At 35.8% G+C, this 23,568-nt stretch overlaps 2 protein-coding genes across 2 annotated transcripts; one reads left to right on the top strand and one right to left on the bottom strand.

Moving 5' to 3' along the window:
• The first annotated feature begins 1,847 nt into the window (after positions 1–1,847).
• Positions 1,848–18,109, top strand: LOC132314296 (homeobox-leucine zipper protein REVOLUTA-like). Its single transcript, XM_059813171.1, has 19 exons — positions 1,848–2,101; positions 3,271–3,430; positions 4,793–4,878; positions 4,982–5,072; positions 5,246–5,341; positions 5,618–5,731; positions 5,899–5,982; positions 6,791–6,946; positions 7,022–7,096; positions 8,697–8,803; positions 8,968–9,151; positions 13,181–13,363; positions 13,450–13,530; positions 14,930–15,069; positions 15,604–15,610; positions 16,077–16,399; positions 16,972–17,077; positions 17,299–17,448; positions 17,576–18,109. Exons 1-19 carry the CDS (start codon positions 1,848–1,850, stop codon positions 17,720–17,722), a joined length of 2,544 nt encoding a protein of 847 aa, XP_059669154.1. The 3' UTR covers positions 17,723–18,109.
• Positions 18,110–18,481: 372 nt separating this feature from the next.
• Positions 18,482–23,301, bottom strand: LOC132311927 (CASP-like protein 5A2). Its single transcript, XM_059810083.1, has 3 exons — positions 22,807–23,301; positions 20,280–20,412; positions 18,482–18,844 (listed from the first exon to the last, which is right to left on the bottom strand). Exons 1-3 carry the CDS (start codon positions 23,016–23,018, stop codon positions 18,653–18,655), a joined length of 537 nt encoding a protein of 178 aa, XP_059666066.1. The 5' UTR covers positions 23,019–23,301; the 3' UTR covers positions 18,482–18,652.
• Between the last annotated feature and the right edge of the window lie 267 nt (positions 23,302–23,568).

Here is a 23,568-nt window from a genome sequence, read left to right as displayed (position 1 = left end):
TATTTATGGGACGGGTTTGGGATAGAGATACCCATCCCGAACTTGACATCCCAATCAGAATCTTGGGCTAAGCCAACTGACTAACTTATTTACATGAATTAAGAAACTACAAATAATATTATGTAACCATTTTTTCACAATTGAAAATACTTTTCATCTACTTTGGGCATCCCGTATGCATTTGAAAAATTATCTATTCACTTTTTAAAAAGTGTTAATTTTTTTTTACCAATCATACTCTACGAGTGTTGTCCACTATCTTGCTAAACAATTTACTACTTTATTATTATTATTTTTTAAAAAGAGAAATGTTGAAGGATTCAATGCATGTGAGGGTCATGACACCCCCACTCTATTATGCAAATGCTTTCCACTTTACTATTCATATTGACTATTGAAGTTTAAACTTTAAACTCGCTATTTATTATATTAAATGTGACAGACATATATGTGTATATATATATTTCAAAACTTTTATTGGCATGCTATTCCATTTGAGTTTAACAACTTCCTTGCACATAGTTCTTTTATCCACCCCACTTTATTTTTTAAAATTTTATTGAATCATCATAATTTGGTTCAATGCAAAAAAAATTTAAATTACATTCCTTAAGAAAATAAAAAGCTAATTATTATTTATGACATTCCGAAAAAAATAAAAGAAAAAATAAAGAAAGAAATGCTATTTGAAAACAAAGAGAGGATTCATATAATAAAACATTTATTTATAGTAAAACATTTATTTATAGTTTCTTTTCCAAACAAAATGAGAGGATTCGCACTATCATTTTCTTTTCCCTCCACGTTTCCCTTCAAAACACACACAACAACAACCCCACCACCCCCCCCAACACCCCCCCCCACACACACACACAACACCACCACCACCACCACCAAAAACCTTTCGCTGCCTTCGCAGTCTTTCTATTCAATCGCTGTTCGGTGACCGATGGTGCCAATAGCGTTTTGGTCTCTGTTATTGTTTTCAAATTCATTGGAAGACACTGCAAAAAATAGAGTATGTTTTCGCGAAGGGAAAAAATGGTGCCCTAGGTTTTCTGTTCTTCGTTGATGTTACTATTAATTGTTGAAATTCGACATTTGTCGTAGTCATTTGAAATGTATAGAACAGACAATTGTTGCATAAATGCAGTAAAACATCTTCTGAACTCTTTTATTTCCATATATGTATATACACACCCATATGTATCATCACAGAGTGTAACACAAATGCGAATCCCTATTTGTGATTGCCTTTCTCTGTCCACACGCACAATATACGCGCACACACATATATCGTATGTACCAGGCTCTATTTGAAACACACTCTCTCTCCCCAATAGTGTAGTTATTGTAAGATTGATGTAAGGATGGTGATTTTGAATGTCGAAGACTTTATTGCATAAATTTGTTCATACTTGACCCGGAATGAGTGTTTATTACACTGACAATTTATTAATGAGTTGGTTTAAGATGGAAACAGATGTTGAAAGAAGATTGGCACAAACGAAACCGCTTGCCTCACTTTCAGTGCATGGAGGTTCAGAGCGAAAACAGGTCAGTTTCAAGTTTTATCTCTAAATCCCAGATACAAACAAGAAAAATTTGAGCGTTACGAGTGACTAGCCCACTATGGTGCTTTTTTGGTGGCTTAGTGTTCAAGTTGCTTACTACCTTCTTACACTTTCCCCTAATCTAACCACAGACGGAGTTTACAAAGTCAATCTGATTCCCAAAACAGCTAATTTAAGCAAGCACACACAGTTTTACCATTTTAAGCAAGCACACACAGTTTTACAGTCTCTGTTTCTCTGTTTCACAATCTTCATTGGTGGGTTTTGAGTTCAATGGCTGGAAATGATGTGGTGATGGGTTCAGGTGGAGGTAGCAGCAGCGGTAGCGGCAGGAATGGAGGTGGGAATCAGCGTGAGGATGCTGGAAAGTATATGAGGTACACTGCCGAACAGATTGAGGTTCTTGAGAAAGCGTATGCTCAGTGTACAAAGCCGAGCTTGTCACGCAGGAAGCAACTGATCGACGAGTACCCGATTCTTGCTAACATTGATCAGAATCAGATCAAAGTCTGGTTTCAGAACCGCAGGTATAATATTTGAGCTGAGAATGGTTAATTAGTTATGCTTTCATATTATTAAAGCTGATTCCTACCTTTGTTTGCTTATAAGCCTTGTGTCTATTAAAAATCAGTTCTGTTTTGTTGATCTTGTATGCTGGGAATCAGTGAAAGGGCCAGAAAATAATTCGAGAGGGGGCGACCTTGAACAATGATAAGATTAAAAAAAAAAAATCATACTACAGTAATAAACAAAAGAACTTTAACTTATTTGGTATTTTCATACTAAGCATGAATAGATAAAAATCTAGCATTCGAAGTTGCACAAAACTGTAAAAAAAGAGAAGAGAGAAGAACAAGAAAAGAGAGAAAGAGAGAACTCTTCATCACTCTCAAAATCTCTGATTTGAAGAATAGCCTGTACAATTCACGAGATTTATAAAGAACGAGATATATTTTAGGGATATGGGATTAGTGAGAGCTTCAAAAGTAGATAAGTCAATGTCTGTGAAGTTTAGAGAGGGAGATAGAGGAGATGATTGTGGCAATTTTGGGACAAGTATGTATAATGGATTTTGTAAAAAATTTAGCGGGGGACATCATTAGAATTTTTACAAAATTTTAGGAATTTAATATAAATAAAAAAAATTCAGTCGTGGGCGGACACCCCCACTGGGCCCTTCTTGACTCTGTGCATGCTTGGAATTGCTGTGCTTTTGTTGATTTACATGATTTGCTACAAATTCAAATTCTTAGTTATTTATTTTTTAAAATAAATAGCGGCTTCATGTGTTTCATTATCCAATTAAGCCAATTGTTTTCTTTCATAGATGATTACCTTTTCTGGTTCTTTTCCATGGAAAACATGGCTCTTAATTTATATACTTGGCATTCAGCCATTGCTAATACGAATTCCAAAAAGTTACCTCGTATTGAATGATAACGGCACTTATGGAGGGACTAATATGCATTACAATTTATTTTACACACACACACACACATAAGTTTGCAACTTTCTGAAAATTATTATATTGGGAGTTTTATTCCAGTTATTAGAAATCAGCTAATTGAGCATGGATATCGACTCATTGCGTTTGTCTTCTCTTGTACAATTCTCATAGTGAGGAGCTTCAGTTATTAGAAATCAGCTACTTGAGCATGAAAGAAAAATTGCCTTTTCTCCCTTTCTCATCTCACAGGTGCCGAGATAAGCAGAAGAATGAAGCTATCCAACTTCAGTTAGTGAACGAGAAATTGATTGCAACAAACAAGTTTTTGATGGAAGAGAATGATCGCCTTCAGAAACAGGTGTCACAGCTGGTGCTTGAAAATGAAAATATGCGGCAACAACTGCAATATGTATGGCCATCCATTGCATTTTTTTTGGTTATATATTGTTTATGCTTTTGTTTAGTTGTATTTTAGTTTTACCCCCATTTTTTTGGCTTTAGGACGTGCTAAATTCCCATTTGATCTGCTAAGGCATATTTTTAATTCTTGTTAAATTCATTGATTTTTGTTGGAAGTATATCATTCAATGTTTGTGATTATTTGAATCAGGAACCTTACCAAAATGCTACTCACAATCATCTAACAAGGATGGGAATTTTAACAAAAAATGTTTTGTTGTGTTTTAGAACATATTTTAGAAATTCCTTCTGGTAAAGCAGACTAATTTTAGTTGCTAATTTTATTTTGCAATGGGAATAACAATATGAAAGGTCTTTGATTTGGGAAAAAAATATAATTTTTCTTTGGATGGAAATTAACCCCGTTACCATTGATGAGATACATCCTCTTTTTTTTTTTTTTTCCCTCGATCCCGACCCTGCATAAACTGTAACTCATACATATGTGGATGTTTTTTTTCCCTAGTTGGTACTCACACACCCCCCTCCAAGAAATTGTTTGCACCTAGCAAGAATCGATCCCGAGACTTGATGTTTCATGAGGCACCAGGACCCAAGTCTTTTTCAACTAGGCTAAGTGTCCTGTTTTCCATTTTGGGTGGTTCCAGAATAAGTATTCACTTCCCTATTTAAGTTGTTCCAAATTTAAACTTTTCCAGATTGTCCTTAGCTTTTGAAAACAATTTTCAAATAAAAAAAGTAATTGTTTAATTTTGTTGTTTAGTTTTGTAAATTTCAAGGGGGACTATGCATTAAATGCATGTTCCTTTCCGTGACGCTTATTATAGAATGGAGGGAATACTATTTTCTTATAAATTTTTGGTTTATCAAGGGAATTACCTACAGTAAAGACATTTTTATTTTTATTTTAAATAAGTGTATAGACATTACAAGTTTTTGATGATTCAATTTTTGAAAGGAACCAGAAGAAATTTCCAGCGAAGAAATCTGAAAACTTGTTCATATGTTTGTAGTAGAACCAGAATTACTCACAGTAAAGGAAATCCAGAAATCCAGAAATCCAGAAACTCTCTCATATTCAGTTTTCTTCTCAACAATTGAAGACAGTCTCGGCTGTACTTCTTTTTGTAGTAGTTCTGCCTAGTGATTTTGTAGAATCAAACTACTTACAATTAATTGACACCTACTGTATATCATGAGCATAATTTTGGAGAAATTATAAATTTTACGGTCTTTCCATTTAGTGGGGTAGTAAATGTCTCTTGCTGTCTAAGATGCAAATTATAAATTAATTGACAATGTTCTTTAGAATCTTTATGATATCTTTTGAGATAATATGATCTTGATGCAGGTATCTGTAGCAATTCCTAACACAAGGAACGAGGCAACGGTTAACTCTTCTCAACATTCTGTAATGGCTGTTGAGAATCCCACAGGGTAGTGTTGAATTCCAGTGAATTAATAGAACTCCATCTCAGGTGTGTGCATGGCATTGATTTTCAATTTTTGCGGCTAATTTGATTTCCTTTCTATATTACAGACTCCTTGCGGTAGCAGAGGAGACCATGCAAGAGTTCCTTCTAAAAGCTACAGGAACTGCTATTGAATGGGTCCCAATTCCTGGAATGAAGGTTTAACTGTTGTTTTAAAATAATTAATACAAGTTTTCTAGATAAGATTATAAATATTTGTTTGTTGCATAGGTCAACTTTGATCTTTAATCTCATGAGTTGAAGTATAAATGTCAATATAATTCTTACGGAATCTTTTAACTGTTTATTTATTCATATATTTTTTTGACTAGCCTGGTCTGGATTCGGTCGGGCTTGTTGCTATTTCACATAATTGTGGCGGAGTGGCTGCACGAGCCAGCAGTTTAGTATCTTTGGAACCTACTAAGGTATGGTTTTTTATAGTGAACCAAGTTTCACAAATTCTATATGACTGCCACAGCTTATCATTGGTAGCTGCATACTATTTCTTAGATAAATTGTGCATCTCCAGCTAAGAAAAATTTCTAAAATATTAGGTTATCCATGAATTTCAGAACAGTGCAACTATTTGTATGTTTTGAGTTTCTCCTTAAATTATTTTCACTACTAATATTTGAGTTTGCATTTCTGGTAGTTACTCACTTCACTAGAACCTACTAATATTTGATTTGCATTTTTGGTAGATAGCGGAGATTCTCAAAGACCGTTCATCTTGGTTCCGTGATTGTCGAAACCAAGAAGTCTTCGCCAGGTTTTCTGCTGGAAATGGGGGAACAATTGAACTGATCTACATGCAAGTAAGAAAATTAGTAGGATGTTTCAAATTCTGTTTATTCCCCGGGGATTTACAGCAACACAATCACAGATGATCTACTATCGTTTTTGTTGTTACAATTGTAGTTGATACCATTGTTGTTCTTGTACTATTTTTATTCTTGCACAAAACACTAACAGTTGCATTCAGTTTTATGCTCCTACTACACTGGTTCCTGCATGTGATTTCTGGACGCTGAGATATACATTAACTTTTGAAGATGGCAGCCTTGTGGTATGGTCTTATTTTATGTTGCATTTTGATTTTACTTATATATAAAATGGAAATCAATGTTCATGGGGGTGTATTATATAAAATGTTCTTGTAATTTAACATCTGGTTTTTCCTACATCCATATCATGGTGCAAAAAAGCATGATTCAATTTTCCTGCAAGCTTAACTGATGAGTCCAAAATTTTTGGTGGCTCTTTTAACAAAGTAGTGATTAACAGTTGAATCTAGTAACTTATTCCTTCGGTGGTATTTTAGCCCTCAGTAATGTATATTATTATCAAGTTCAATAATCTGTAGTAGTTATATATATATATATTTTGCCTTGGCAAGAAACTCACACACCCATTTGCCCCCTATGGGGACTTGAACCATCACCATCCACTTTTGGAGGTAGAGGAGATACCATTAGGCTACAACGCCCTTGGTCCCTGACAGGACCATTTTTATCATAGGTCCATCCTGAGTCATCTAAGCCATTTAGAAGGAAAAAAAAAAAAAAAATTACCTGTCTACCTTGGTCTCGGTGGGTTTGGGTCTTAAGCTCCAGGTCTAGGTTTCAAGACTGGTGAAGAGAAGAAAGAAAATAAATAAATAAATAATGATGCTATTAGGTTTTATTCTGCTTTTGGCCTACCAACAAGTTCCTATTACTTCCTTGGGACTAAAATAAGTTTTTCCATTTTTGTTGGTTCGCTACTTTTATTAATACTCAAGCTGATACAGTCTTCTGATGAGATTTTCAGAAACTTGCTAGTATCAGTCTCTTATTTAATATGCTTATTACTATGTTTGATATCAATATGTCAAGGTATGTGAGAAGTCGATGTCTGGTTCTGGTGCTGGGCCAAGCCAATCTCTTGTTTCACAATTCATAAGAGCTAAGATGCTGGCTAGTGGATATTTGATTCGACCATGTGAGGGGGGAGGGTCAATAATTCACATCGTGGATCACCTGGATTTTGAGGTTTAGTTCCTCACTAGCAGTTAGCTTTCTGACCCTTTTTTTTTGGTTAGAGTTGATTTAAATTTACCCTTGCAGGCGTTGAGTGCTCCTGAGGTGCTGCGACCTCTTTATGAGTCATCCAAACTTGTGGCTCAGAAGATTACAGTTGCTGTGAGTGACAAATGTTATGACAGTTTGAATCTTGATAGTGTCTATCTATGCGTTGGAATTACATCTTTCTTGTAAATCTCTGTTCTTGACTTATATAAGTATGATGGATTAATTCTACTATCTCTCAAAAAAAAAAAAAAAAACAAAATTGTTACTTCTGTACCATACTGATGGCCATGACCTGATTAGTCATATTGTTCTGGTGTTGTGCCCTTCTGTGGAAGGCCATTTCTCCTAATTGCTACAAATCTGAGGTTCATAAACTTTTTACATATGGCTTTGTGTCATCAGAATTTGAGGCGGCTGCATAGGTACAGTGGCCAGAAGTCCTACTTGAGTGGAAGCTTTAGTCTTAAATTTATGCTGGGCCCAAAAATGTGGCTTGCAAAGTCAACATATCCTGCTGCAGAGTCAGCGAGATTTATGTGGAGAACCTGTTTGTCAATGATGCTTCTTCTGCGATTATACGGATGTTGCTAAACTGTATGCAGTCTTGTTTTTCCAAAATATAATTGTTATGTTTTTGTTTTACTTCCAATTATTTTGAGTTGATGTACAGAAGAATCTTTGAGAACTAAGAGCTCTCTAAAGTAAAATTTAAGGACATTTTCTTATGCTTTTCTTCCTTTGGTGTCATTCTTCTTCACCCATTGTTAGAATAACTTTCTTGTTCTTCTTTATTCATCGTTAAAATATCTTTCTTGGAGAATTTAGATTGTACTCTGATTGTTTGATTTTAAAGGTTGAAGCATCCCTGTGTGAACTGTTGAAGTATATTAATATACTTCAACATGAACCATACCTTCCCGTGATTCCTTCTTTGTCGGAGTTTGTTTACTAATCGATTTTTTAGACCCCATGCTTGCCTAGAAAAGTTGTGGTTATGGAAAACCTGCCAAGGTACAATTTGCATAGGCTGTGACTATTGATGCATCCACAAGCAAACTATTGGAGTAGACTTTGGACTTGGCATTGATTCCCATACCATCTTGACATGAATAGAAATGGGAGTCCCATATTGTTTTGGTGTGTGGGTTTGACTTTGCTGCCCTCCCCTTTTGCGGTAGTGACAAAATCAAATGTCTACAATCAATTTTTCACTTGCCCTTTTCATCTTAAGAGGTGTATTGATTTGGACACAAAAATCCATTTAACCAAGGAAAAGTTTGACTAGGTTGTTTGATGCAAAGTTATTAGATGAATGGAGGGTAATGCCAGCTACAGAAGAAAAAAAGAAAGTGCTTGTTAAAGCAAAATAGGAGTGGGGTCTTTTATTTTCAAATGCACAAGGGTAAGATGAAGTAAAAGTTAAAAGTTAATGTAATTGAAATGAAATTTAAGGGTCACTTCTATTGGATCATAAGTTTAGGATTCCTATTATTTTTAAAATCAGATCAAAAGGGAGTTCTACAATTTGCCTATCTTAAAAGATGAACTGCATAAGCTAGTTAAGTATTTTCTAGATTTGGCATTTTGTCCCCAATATTACCTTATTATAAGTTGCAGTCACCGCTTATTTCAACTGTGTCTAATTAATTCAAATGAAAATTGAAGCATACGTTCTTATTTTAGAGGAACTAACTAAGCATTTTTTACAAAGGCACTGCACCATATTGGGCAAATGGCTCAAGAAAAAAATTCTGGGGTAACACATGCTTTGGGCAAGCAGCCTGCTGTTTTGCGATCTTTTAGTCAAAGATTAAGCAGGTAAAATCCACATCTTTTCTGGTCTTCATTGTTCTGCTCCTCTGCACTTTATATTTTTATTTTAATGTTATAGATATGAACTAATATATTTGCATTAGTATGCGTCTGTATACTATTTCAGTGCATCACTTCTAGATTTTTATTTGTTCATTTATCTCTTTCAGGAGCTTCAATGGTGCTGTCAATGGATTCAGCGATGATGGCTGGTCATTGTTGAACTGCGATGCTGCTGAAGATGTAATATTATGTGTTAAATCAACCAAGAACTTGAAAACCATTTCAAATTCTAGTAGTGCTCTTTCCTTGTCTGGAGGAATCCTTTGTGTGAAAGCCTCCATGCTACTCCAAGTGAGTTGTAAACTTATCATTTTAGTAAGTTTTGTGTTTATTGTCATATTTTCCATTTATTAGCATCTAAATTTGAGGTTGAAAATATTAATGAGACTGTTTAAAAATTGGCTGCCAAGAAACTTGAACCAAAGTGCTCATGGAGCTTTTGAAAAGCAATGGATGAAATTGAGGTTACAACCTCTTGATGTTAGTGGGTGTTTCTCTTTTACTAAACTTTAGTTGACACTTGTATAATATATATATATTTTTTGAAAAATATTAATAAATTTGTTACATACTTGTATATTTTTTCACATTATATGTATAAGCATGAAATTGCCGTAGAAAACAGAATGTAAACTAATCTAAAAATTGATACTTTTGCTCCTGTTCCTCTCGCACTGGCTTTTCTCTCTTGTTACTTAAATTGATGTTAAGGCATGGTTTGGTTCACACTCTGAAGGTACTTCACACACACAACAAATGAAAAAGCAAAATCCAAAATTCAAACAAATGGTACCTAAGGAAATGTTATGAACTTAGAAATTTAAGTTGTGAAAGGACATTACTCGAATGAATTATAATAAATGTATTATCTCCATATGAATAATATATTATGGAATTTAGTGCTTTCAGTAAGGATAGAAGCATAATCTAGTCACCTTAGCAAAATTCATTAATGACCTTGTAAAAGAAAAGACGGTGGTGTTGCTGGCGATGGCTGCACGTTAGACGCATGATGGGAACAAAAATTGTAATAATACTTCTAGTGGTTGTGGCAGGGAGGGCAGCTGCGTTGGCTGCAACAGTTGTAACCTCTGAGGCGTGGGTGTCAGCAGAAATTAGTTGTGGCAATGGCAAGGCACAATGGTACAGTGATGGCAGTAATGGTCGTTTTTATGGTAATGATGTTGACGAGAACTGTATCAGTGATGGTTGTGGTAACGACAGCAGCTGTGCAGCACCAATCGTAGCGATTGTGTTCTTAATGGTGCAATAATGGTGATGGCAATGACGGTTGTGGCAATATTGAGCTGGTGATGGAATCATGGAAACCAGAGCTGGTGGCAGCACTTTTGGTGGTTGCATGATGGTGATGGTGGAAACAGCAGGGAAGTTGGTGGGTGACGGTTGGTCGCTGCTGTGATTGTTGCAATGATAGTGACAACGAGTATAGTATGCAGTTGACTTAGGTGTGATGTGAGACCTTTGAAGTTTTCACATGAAAAGGTGAAAATGAGCTCTGTAAATCATAAATTTGCAACAAGATAATCCACGTTTGGAAATAATGGTAATCTATTAAATATGAGAGAAGTCATTTCAGCTGACTACTAAATGTGATTTTCTTCAATAATTCATTTTCATGAAGTTAAGAATACACCCTTATAAATGTCTTCTCGTAGAAGTACCGTGCTTCCCATTTATTCTTGTTAGTATTGTTAATTTTGTGAAGAATCATTAGATAACTTCATTATTTATGGAGAAGTAATATGCTCCAATATAGAGTTACCATAAATTGCCCCTAATTTCACGTTTTAGACCAAATGTCTGGAAACATGATAATTTTCGTGCCAACACACTAAAATTTAGCAATCCAAAACATTTTGCAATTCACGTTTTAGAACATATGTCGAGAAACGTGACACACTTTTTGTGCCAATACACTAAAATTTAGTGATACAAATTTTTTTCCCCTCCTATTTCTTCCTTCAGTTTCATTTGTTATAAGAAACATCAGAAAAATGAATTTATAATGTACTGTAATCAGGGTAGAGCCTTTTTTTTTTTTTTTTTTCCTTAAAAAAGAAAAGAAAAAAGAAAAGAGAGAAGATTCACAAAAGGAGTGTAGTGACACACGAACCTTAGATTACACTTAAATTTATGTTTTTACTTGGATACTTCTAATAGATATATATACAGATATAATAGGGGGGAAATCATTTTTATTAGTCACCTATCTCTTTAAAAGATACCCTCATATTTATAAATATCTCAATGCACTCCAACAATATCATCTGTACGTGCCTACCCCTTTTGCCATATTTTGGGTGTATGTGGGGTGCTGCATTGCTGTTTTTGTTCCATGCGCCAAAATGATCCAAATTTCAAGTTATATTGCTCTTAAACTGCATGCAAATAAAAAAATGAGGATGGATTTGATCCAAATTTCAAGTAATATTGCTCTTAAACTATATGCAAATAAAAAATGAGGGTGTATGATCAATCCACTCCTTTCTGAGCTTTTGCTTATTGACATTGTTCACTTCGATAAACAAGTAAGTCCCTGCTTTTCTAATATCATGGTGGAAATTTGCTCGTCAATGTGAAGCCCTAAAACTAGTTTGATGCTTTTATGTGTTTTTGAGTTTCTAGACATTGGTAGGACATTTTGATAATAGGTTAGATTCATGTGTAATAGCGATGAGAATGGGGCAACATGGAAGGAGATGTGGAGTGTGACAGAAGGCAACGGGTTAGCCAATTTTAGTTGCTGTTTGGTATATATAGGCTGTGGACAAGGCTGGGTCGCGTGGCCCCAAAAGTCAACGAACCATCACGATCAGTGAGCCATGCATGTGGTGCCTTCAGCGTGGCAACAGTGTGCTCTACTGGCTGGGCCTGGTCCACATCAAGAAACCACCTTAGCTTGCTCCTAAGCTGCTAGTTCAAGTATGTCTAACTCATCCCATTGCCAGCCACACAGAACTGGACCTTAATGCTAGCAAGCACCAGACCCTAAGAGGAAACATCCCCTGGCCCCTACCTTCAATCGTGGGCAGGCATTGAACATCAAGGTGCTATCTCTATATGCCTGACCCAGGGATCAATGGCTTTTGAAATCTAAGTGAGCATGTTCCCATGAAATACACCCAGCGGTGTAGCGCAGGTGATAGATTTTCCCTAATTTATCTTCTCATCCTGAGCCTAATGTGTGACATCAGGAGGATATTTCACATGTTGATCGACACCACTAGATTATGTGTAATAACATATTTCATCTCGACTTTTGGCATTTTTGCTCGAGAATCTTTTAGAAGTAATGTACTCAATGTGATGTAATTAGAAACTGGGTTTTAAATTGTTGGCATATCAAGGTTCAAATTTCCTTTTATTTCCATTGATTTGGTCAAAATGTTTCCATATCCAAATGAACCACAAGGAAACATAAGCAGAAAATTGAAATCGACATGTTTTAATTGAAAAAATTTTTATTTTATTTTTTATTTATTTTTCATTTAACATATCAAAAATGGTCGAAACATGCCAAAATGGTAGAATTTTTGTTTGTTTTGGACAACATTCACAAAGAACAGTAGATGCATTCAAATTTTATTTTTTCCCTGAAAAATGAGGTAGGAGAGAACTAATTCTAGTACTTAATTGCTAATTATTATAGCCTAATTTGCTACGTGTTGTTACTTAGGTTACCATTTTATTCGTAAATCATGTTAAGATGTCTATTTATAGCACAGTATTTATTTTATGGCAATTATTTCATAGCATTATACATTAATCAACTTAAAAGTATTTATTCTTCATTTTACTAGTAAGGAATTGTTTTGACGTTATTACGATGACCTGCTCAAATTTGTATTTATCCTCTGTTCCTTGGCAGTGTCCTCTTGTTTAGATGGATGATAGGCCTAAAACATACTCAAATAATCACTATAGGCTTGTCTTCTCTTGTTAATAGATTGTACTTCATATTTTGTGTTTTCATGTGTTTCAAATTTTTTTCTGTTACCGTTGTACTTCCAAAAAGTTTCAAAACAAGTCCAGTTTCTAACTGTTTGCACTTCAAAACAAAATTTTGATCCTCGGGTCAGCATATAAAGTTTACTCACTTTGGCTGGACTACTGTCAATACAGTCTGTTTACACAATCTATGCAGTTAGTGATTTTGTTGACATCATCTACTATTGATGGTTAACGCTGGTATGAAAATTTAAACTTTGTTATTATGGGTCCCTATAGACTTCTTCCTGTGGAGAATTGTCAGCTCTTTGGCCCTAAAAACAATGAGATACTGTGTACTCCTTTTGCCAGGATGTTTCTCCTGCAATCTTGGTTCGGTACCTGAGGGAGCACCGCTCTGAGTGGGCCGATTTCAGTGTTGATGCACATTCTGCTGCATCATTGAAAGCTGGCTCAGTTGCATTACCAAAATTAAACTCCACCCAGTTCTCTAGTAGCTCTATTGTGCTTGGCCACACAGTGAATGATGAAGAGGTTTGTTCATATTTTAATGTTATCCCTTTTGTTGTTTGTCTGGCATACAAATAATTTTTTTTTTTTCCCTTTTGTTTGCTTCCCAGATATTGGAAATCATTCAACTTGAAGGCCATGCTCTCAACCAAAAAGATGCTTTCCTATTCCGAAATACATATCTTTTGCAGGTGTTCTCTTTGGCTTCTCAATGGATTATAGTTAAGAGAATTGTTCCCACATCTTCTATTTCCTATTCCTATATGCTATTGTTTTATTGCTCAATGATTATCCAAATGGATGTATTGACATGCATAATGAACTCAACAGAGCTTCAAAAATTAGCTACTTGGAACTGAGTACATGAATCCTTTTCTGAGATACTAATTTTTATTGAGGCCACATCCTTCATAAAGTCATATGCCATCATGTAACTGCTTAACTTGGTGTTTTTCCTGAAAATATTTCAACTTATATCCCTCCTCCTCCCTGGTAAATTTATTCGTCTTTGTTGCACGGGTGTGATCCATCTTAGGTAAGTTATGTTGTTCTCAATGGTTATCACGTTTAGCCCGTTATAGAGCATTTATTTCTTATGAAAAATTTATTGTATTGCTATTCATCCATCTCAATTTTCTTATCGTTACTTTGGTCATTTCAGAGACATGCTTCTTAACTGCCCATATTTTGTATCAAAGCTAGAAATAGATTGATAGGTGTCTTTTAGATCTCTTAAAATTATTTACCTTGATAAGTGTAACACAATACTTTAGAAGCACCTATATTCTTCATCCGCCATTTTTTCGTAATTAATACTTGGGTAACATCCACTTTGATCTCTTTTTCCCTGTCTATTGGATAGACAATCCAAGATACAGAAATCTGTACTTTGTATATCTTCTCTATCAGTCTCCAGTAGTCTAAATATACTTCTAAATTGATAAATTTACATTCCATTTATCCTTCCACTACCTCACCTATCCTAAAATCATTAGATTCTAAAGTATATCTCTGTATTATGAACCTAATCATACCATACATTAGCATTATGTAGTAAACAATTTTGGTCACAAATGTGTCCAATTAGTGCATTCATGACTTATGGGATAGGATTTAAGGCCGACTCTTCATCTAAGTTTATTGTAATTGAAGTTGACTTGGTCTCTCCTCTGTTTTGTTCTTATACTAGTTAGTAATTAATGTTGCATTGTAGGTTTTCTTGTCCACAGTAGCATTTTTAACTAATCCACCCTCTAGTAGAAGCTCGAGACATTGTTCTTAGAAAGTAGTGACCCAGTATAGGTGTTTTGGGTGATGTCATATAAGTCATGATCCATAAATAAATGCTACAAATAATTTTTGTAACTATTTCGTTACACTACTTTTCACCTTGAATTGGACTCGATACATTTGTCACAAAATCAATAGTATGAGTTCTATGTTAAATAAAATGAACTTTATTTTTTCCTTCTAATGTTGGAGAAAAATATACAAAGAAGATTCAGAGGAATTGGATTTTTTTTTTGTTTCCCTGTTTGAGGGTACAAAAATTTCTGATTTATGTTATGCTTATAAATGATTATGTTGCAGCTTTGTAACGGAATAGAAGAGGAAGCTGTTGGAGCCTGCTCAGAATTAATTTTTGCTCCAATTGATGAAATGCTCCCAGATGATGCCCTGTTGCTGTCCTCTGGCTTTCGGATCTTACCTTTGGATTCAAAAACAGTTGAGTTTTTTGCTTCTTTTGGACCAATTCTTTCTGCAAAATGATTGACCGGGCGATAATTTTAGACAAAACCAACCATTCTTACCCTTTGGCATGGCAATTTTTTGGCTTGCATATAAGATAGACTTGGGCTTACCTGTTTTCAATTATGAACCACCACCATCCCAAATGTGAATAATTTGTTTTTAGCAAAAATGGCTTCAAAAAAGGAATGGGTATGGTGCTTTAAGGGTTTTTTTGGCATTGAATGAACTTAAAGCAGGCTTCTTTTGTTAGAAACCACTGATGATGTCCTTCAATGGTCAAAAACTACTACCCAAAATTCTTCAGGTAAGAGAACAATATAACCCTAACATTGGCCAAAATATTGTGATTACATGCGCGTGGGGTGGTGGTGGAGAGGAGGTCATGTAAAATAAGGTGATGGGTGATCAGTTGCACTCAAGGCCAATTAACATGAGAAGGAAGAAGACTGATCAGAGAGGAAAGGGTCGCACTCTTCATTTTTCTTGTTTAGACATCCCACTTATGACTCAAGCTCACTGGTTGACTTTTAATCAGACACACTCTGTCCAGGCACCCAATACCATCTCATGGATCTAATTCCAGCGAGTCGATTAGTGATCTCAAGCACGGATCTGTGAAGGGCTCAGTGGGGGCATCCGCCCCCGCTGAATTTTTTTGTTATTGTATTTTATATCCTTAAATTTATACTTTTTCGCATTTATACCCATAAAATTTTGAAATTGCCCCCACTGAAGTTATGGAAAAACCCCTCTATATAAATTTTCCCCCTCTCATATGAATTCCTAGATCCGTCCCTGAGTGATCTTGTAATGTATGTTGAGCTTGTAAATGAACGACGTAGTTTGAGCGAGACTTGATGAGTTTATGCCTTAAAAACAATGCTGTTGATTAAGAATGCGAATTGATGATCTCGTTATCTCAAAGTTCAGAGTGGGTTCTCTTTGGTTACAAATGCTAATTGTTACCTTAAACTGTAACTGGCAGGACTCATTGACTGCTCAACAGACAATGGACCCGGCATCAAATTTTGAAGTATATGCAGCTACAAGGCACATCCCTGGAGGCTCATCTTCATCAAAAGATTCTAGTGTGATGCTGATTATTGCCTTTCAGTTCCCTTTTGAGAGCCATCTTCAAGAGAGTGTTGCAACCATGGCTCAACAATACATCCACAATATAATTGCCACTGTCCAAAGGGTTTCCAAGGCAATAACACCATGTGGATTGAATCCCCATGTCGGGGTTAAGCTAACTCCAGGCTCTCCTGAAGCTGTTGCCCTTGCTAATTGGATATGCCAAAGCTATAGGCAAGTCAAAAGCTCTGATTCATGTTAGAAAATAGAAGTCAGCATGAGAACTTGGATTCATAGCTATCTTATATTACTGATCAAAGAAAATAAATGATTTAGATCATTTGTTCGAGAAATAGGGAAAAAAATTGTAGTCCAAAGCAGAATTAATCTTCTTCAGTTATAAAATGATGGAGAACTCTGTAGATGTGTGGCCTTCCACGCCTTCTAAGTGATCCTTAAACTTTGAAGGTTTTTGAACATATAATTTTTGTAATTCAGAATAATTGTGGCAGCCACTTTAGCTGGTCCTAATGACCACACACACAGATTCCTTTCATATCTAAAGACATCTTTTTTGTTCTATAATATAGATGCGTCTCAAACTATGTAGGGCATCCCATGTCATGCAACAAATCTCATGTAGGAACTTGCTTTGAGTTGGTATCTAAACTACCCAATATGGAGAGTTTATAAAGAAGACTTGCTCAATCATGTTGAATTCGAACTTTTGTAAAATAATAATAAATTTTAGCAATTTTCTTTTAGCAACTAATATTCGTGTTCATTTCTGCTTTTCTGTTTTCCAGTTCCAGTTTAGGTGCTGAGTTGCTGACCTCCAATTGCCAAAATGATGATTCGGTGTTCGAACAACTCTGGCATTATCCGAAAGCCATATTGTGTTGTTCATTCAAGGTATGCTCGGGGAAAAGGAAAATACCTAAATCTTATAGAAGACACATAAAAGATGGTCATGTTTGACATGTTGAAGCAAGGAACTTATTCATGCTGATATATTGCTTTAGCTATGTAACTTCTGGCATAGGCAAGGTCCAAATTGATTTCTTTTAGATGTGATAAAGTAGATAATTTGAATGATTTTGAGGGAAGTTAACGAGTGACTGGTTGGTTTGCAGTCGCTTCCAGTTTGCTTATTTGCCAACCAAGCAGGGCTTAGCATGCTGGAGACCACACTAATGGATCTGCAGGACATTACACTCGAAAAGATCTTTGATGAGTCTGGCCTGGGGGCACTGTATTCCATTGTTCCAATTCTTACAGAGCAGGTAATTTGCAATGTTATAAAATTATTTGCGAGAAAACCAGATTTTCTCTTTACACTGCTTCTCATTGTAGGCAATAACCTTCTAATCCAATGTTAACTACGTGGCTTATTAACCGTCCATTTTGCAGGGTTTCGCTAGTCTGCCAACTGGAACATGCATGTCAGCAATGAGGCGTCTTGTTTATTATGAACAGGTGATTGCTTGGAAAGTCGTCGATGATGGGGGTGCTCTGCACTCCCTTGCCTTTGCATTCCTTAATTGGACATTTTTATAGGAAGAATTGTTCAGTGCAACAGTCCTGGTGTAACATAGAAACAACTGTATATGATCTCCCCCGCTTGAGATTAGGTTTTGCGGGGGTGTTTATGTGAGAGAGAGAGAGACCCTTGCATGTAGTCTCCACCTGACATGTTATAAATTATTATTAAAGGGACTTGGAATTTGTGTAGGGTATTTTTTTTTTTTATCTTTTATTATTATTTTTTTTTATGATTTTGGTTTTGGGTTGAATAATTTTTAGAGGACAGCAGATTGCGGGCTCTTTTATTCTAGCCACCATTTGGTTCCATTTCTTTGTATTGTCTGCCAGTATTAAAAAAATTGCACCATTAAAAAACAGAGAGTAATCTTGGGCAGTTTGAAAATATTTTTTGACGCATGTATAATCTCCATACAATTTAGAGAAAACCTTAACATTTTTTGTATCATAATTCAAAGAAACATGATTTATGTTAATGAAATACCAAATATTAGTTACAAGGATTTCTCAAATTGAGCCGAGATGCAACCTGACACGCACATGAAGCAAATTGGTTTGCCTGTTGCATAAAGAATTCCTCTCGGTATTAGCCTCTTACTTTCCAAAAGGAGGTCAGAAGTTCAAGTCTCAATAGAGACGTGTGTGTGAGTACCAACTAGGAAAAAAAATAAAAAAATCCCTCTCGATTTAATGGAAGGATAATATTTTCTTGTTCCAAAGCCCATCTAAGAGAAACGCACCACTAGGCTAGGATTGGAGGAGTTACACAACAGAGCCCTAAGATTGGCGCATAGCCAAATTTTCAAGCACTCAAAATACAAATTTCTACAATAATATAACCCATCAATTTAAATTATACAGGAGGGGATACAAAATTTGGGTTACAAGGATAATGGGCGAAAATAAGGAGCCCAAAGAACAGTTTGAACAACATTTATAAATGTTTCACCCTGATGCCAGAGACCAGAAATTTAAGAAAAAGGAGGGTGAAACAGCAAACCAACTCATGAAGGCCATAGCCGTAGCTGTCTCAAACCTAGTACAATCATTTTCTGCACAATTGTTGAAATCGTTGCCGATAAGGACTGTTATACCAGCAGATGCACACGCAGCAGCAAATGTAAGTGTTGATGTGATCTACAGGTTAAAAAATTAGAAAGAAAAAACCGTTAATTTAAATTGAGGAATGGAGAACAAATGTAATTGTCAAATAAACATGCCAAGGACAAATCCCTAAATTGATGATAATAGTGCTAACTCTCAATCCACAAAATTACAGAGCATATATCCAAGCACTAACCACAAGACTGTCTATTCAAATAACAAAATACAACTTAAAAAATTATGCATGTTAGAAAAATCGAACTTTGGTACTGCAATTGCCTAATCAAAGCACTCCAACCACAATACTGTCTATTCAACTAACAAAACACAACTTTAAAAATTATGAATGTTAGAAAAATTGAAGTTGGGTACTGCTCTCGCCTAATCACACTTGCATACATAAGGTTCTGTGTGATAGGTGAAATGGTTATGCTATTATTTATAATTGTTGATCTCTATCATTCATATCTGTCGTCTCTCTCTTGCTTCACACTCACATAGGTTTAAACTTAGCAAAGAACTGCAGAATTAATGGTCCAACAGTTCAAATCAACTTGAGCTGCGATTGGCTTTATAAAAACTTGGAAGTAGAACTTCTATGTAGATTTCGTAGTTCGTTTGTAACAGCCTGCTTCTGAACAAGTAGTGTAAACGAAAAGTATATTCACCTGAAATGTTTCCCGAGGTAAGGGATGCGATTCCAATATAATTTTAATGTGTTTGGAGATTACCGTAAAATGATTCTCAAAGTAGGTAATAGGCACTACCTACATTTCATGCTAAGTTTAAGAGGGCCTCTCCCTCTTAAAAGCACAAACACACACTGATAGATAAAAAGAGAACAAAATGTGGTGAGAAACACAGGATTGTTTGATAACCCTATTAAGTGCTAAAAGCTGAAAAGCTTCAGGACTTCAGTAGGTGTGTGTGTGTTTTTTGTTTTTTCTGTTTTTTATTTTTTATTTTTTATTTTATTATTATTTTTTTTTCTGTAGGTGCGTTGCACAAGTAGTTATCACTTAAAAGATCAATTTGAGAGGGTCTGAATTTTCAAGTTTGTGAAACTCGAATTTCACTAAATGCTGAACGCATTCGACTAAAGGCGGTTTTAAATTTAAATATAGACCGACAAATTTATCCTTAAATTTTTAGTTCTGAATAGTCAGTATTTAAAGTTTGCAGATGCTTTAATAAAGGATTTTAAGTCTTTTCTACACTAATTACTACACATGATATTGCCAGCAAACAAATGATTCCAAGACATGTCAAAATGGCACCTGGTTGGATCCAACCAAATCAATTTTATACAGCTCACAACTATCTTAAGAGAAAATGGACAAGGCAACAAATTAATAACCAATTTCCAAGTATTTTCTAGTAGTAATTTACATGGATACTAACAAGATATGTACACATTTTTTTGCTTTACATTCTCAATTTTTTAAGATCAGTAAAAACACTTTCTTACCCCGTCCCCGAAAGTGAACAAGCCAACAACCCTGGAATTTCGCAAGCAACGCCTCACCAAGAGGGCATAAATATCCACAATGGCAAGCGAGAGACTCCACAAGCTTTGCAAGCTCACAGCCACAACGAGGTAGCTGGTACAGCGAATTCCAGAAAATATATCAGAGTAATGGAATATACCAAGAAGCACATATGGAATTAAACAGAAGATTGGTCTCAAAAAGACAGTACAGTTCACAGAAAAATATCAACGCCAAATTCTGTGTTCTATAAAGAAGACAGAACCACTAAATAAATATTGATTCCTTCAGAAATTTGGGTTCATGCTCAGAGATGGTCATTGGGCGGCTTACTCAGGTAAGTAGTCATGTCCAGCCCTAACGAGACAGATTGGGGATCCCATAATTGGGTTTAGACAAGCAATAAGTCGGGCTTGGTTTGAGCATATACCATCACTTGCATGTTATATTCTTTTATTTTTAAACATACATAGATATTCGCTTCAAAACAGGTTTAGACTGATAATCATAGCTGGTCACTTCATTGTTATATTCGTATCGTGTCATGACAAGGTATCTTGCCATAGAGGTCGACACGATTATTATACATGTCAAGAAACCTTGACAAGAACACAATAACATCATTAAGCAGGTAACACAACACGACCCACTTAACCTGTTTAACAAATGGGTCAAGACTTGACTTGACATGGCAAGACAAGTTTAACTAAAATTTGATACTATTTGGGTCATTTCAAACCCAAACACGACATATTTTGTTAAACGGGTATAATCAAGTTATAAATGAGTTGACGAGTTAAACACAAACATGACACGTTTAATTAGCGTCAACTCGGGTTGACACAATTACGACTTGAACACGACTAAGTCAAACTCAAAGCCACTTATCTCGTGTCATATTCGAGTCGTTTTAGCATGTCGTGTCAAGTATTTCCACCCCTACCTATTTTCTTCACGAGAATGCTCAACTCATTCCTCTTAGAACAATTGCATATCATTTGCCGTTAATCACACAAGAAGCACTTCAGTTCACGCGTGTCACTGTTATCCTGCTCAATCCTCTCAGTGTACTGCCTCCCATGGTACTTGCCGTTATCCTGCTACGGGCACATCTAGTTGTTCCCAAATTCATTATTTTACCCTGGGTGGGCTAGCCTTCTTATACCTTTGAGCTCCCTCACATTAGGCTTGCAATTCTTCGTAGACTTCGCCATATCATCCCTCGTGAAATCATTGGGCTGCTCAATAACTTTTGTGCCCGACGCCAAATATAAAGCTTCCGCATCCTCAAGTCACCCATGACCGTACCCCACTGATAAAGAATCATGGCTGAAAATTCCCTGTTATGTCGAGAAACTATGGTATCTCTACCATATATAGAGTACTTCATACTATTTTAATATATATACCATGCAGAAACACTATGCAACTCTTCCAGTAAACACTAGTGCAGCAAATAAATGGTCTAACCGACTCAGAAATGGGCAAGGCATAATTATGAAAAAAAAGAAATGGGCAAGGCATTACAACACTCTTATCATTCTCCATTAAACCTCTAACTACATGTGCTTAGTCTCCTTGATACAAGCATAGCAGGACGTACCGCTGGTTAAACACAATGCTAAGAATTATTTTTCACGGAGCATTCAAAAGGAATCATTCTCACTTAGATGATCAGATGAGCCTCATTATTGCAACAACTGTATTATGTTGTAAACCACATTATCAAGGAGAGAAATTTGATCTAAATGTTTGACCTCCTCACTCACACACAGTCCACGATTACCAGGTAGTGCCGTCCTTGCAAATAGCTACCTCAGCCCTTCCCTTTTCCTATATTTTCTATCATTTTTCCCAGTACGACTTCAAAGGGATTTTGAAAATAAAGTCAACTTATCGTTTGTGTTTTCAACCTGAATCAACAGCATATATCACCAAGTCAAAGACAAAGAAAACGATCAGCCAATCTATTCATGAATCTACCACAACAGATCCAATTTTTATTTTTTATTTATTTTATTTTTTATTTTTTATTTTTACCAACGCTGTAAACCTGTCAGACTCATCATTAATCACATTTCAGCTGTTTCACATCAAAATCTACCAACATCGAATATTTATTTACCGGTGCGTCTATGGACCAATGTTCACATAACTTTTCTACTTAACAGGTGCCACTCCTAATTTCTCCCTCATACTCACACATTGATTATTAATTCCATGTCTTCTAGTCACTCTGATCATTCATCTTTAACATTCTCGTATTGATGAGAAAAGGCATATATAATTTCATAATCACCAAAAAGAAAATTTGAACAAAATGCTCGAGCAAAAATGTATTGAGTACTCCGAAATTCAAAGATACAATTTTTAATATGAATTCATCAAGGCCAAAACATTAATGTAAAAAGGGATAATCACAAGATTCATAACACTTGGTTAAAGTAATACTCCGAAATTCATACATGTGTGTGCAACTGCGTGTAACAAAGAGAGAGAAGGGTATACCGGAAGGCGGTGACGGAGGGGAAGTCCTTAGCGGTGGTCATTATGCAAAGCGCAACCGCAGCGAAGCCAAATTGACACAACCGCAATGCCAATCCGGCCGTCGTGCCCGGCATGCCCTGCAGGTCCTTCATCCGCACCCTCGGCGCGTTGTTGGCGGCATCGGTGAGCGGAGGGGCTTCTAGTGGGTGCACTGAAGGGTGACTCATATTCATAGCTACACCAAACGCTTCAATTTCGTATAATTCGATCAATTGCCGATCACAACACTATAGTAAACGAGCCGATAAATATTTGTAGATATATATATATATATAGAGAGAGAGAGAAACAGTGTATATCTATCATATATCTCCTAGAAAGATAAAGCAGAGATGGTTTTCACAAATCTGGATGAGAGAGAAGAGAGAGAGAGAGAGGATGATCGCCTGATCGGGGGGTTTTAGTGATGTGGGAAAGTGGACGATGTCTGTCAACAGTCCACCCGTATAAATTGCTAAACAAAACAAGACCGGCGTATTAAAATATTCAACTAAAGCGACGTCGTATCTGACCACTCTTCCATGCAGCCTCGTACAGGAGAGGCCTATAATAACTCCACCTAACTCTCCGTACAATTTTTTTTTAGTACAATGTATTTTGAAATTACAACACTTTTATAAGGTTTCCATGTACGCGAATACCTTGCTCAAAAAATATATATTGTTTTACAGATGAAATATATATATATATATATAGTAAAATATCTTCCTCAAAATATATTTT

The sequence above is a fragment of the Cornus florida genome, unplaced genomic scaffold (assembly GCF_030987335.1).
Source record: "Cornus florida cultivar Cherokee Brave unplaced genomic scaffold, ASM3098733v1 CherokeeBrave_3.0.0_Hap2_Chr06, whole genome shotgun sequence".
In the NCBI taxonomy this organism is placed as follows: domain Eukaryota; kingdom Viridiplantae; phylum Streptophyta; class Magnoliopsida; order Cornales; family Cornaceae; genus Cornus; species Cornus florida.
This window is presented reverse-complemented; position numbering and strand designations above follow the sequence as displayed.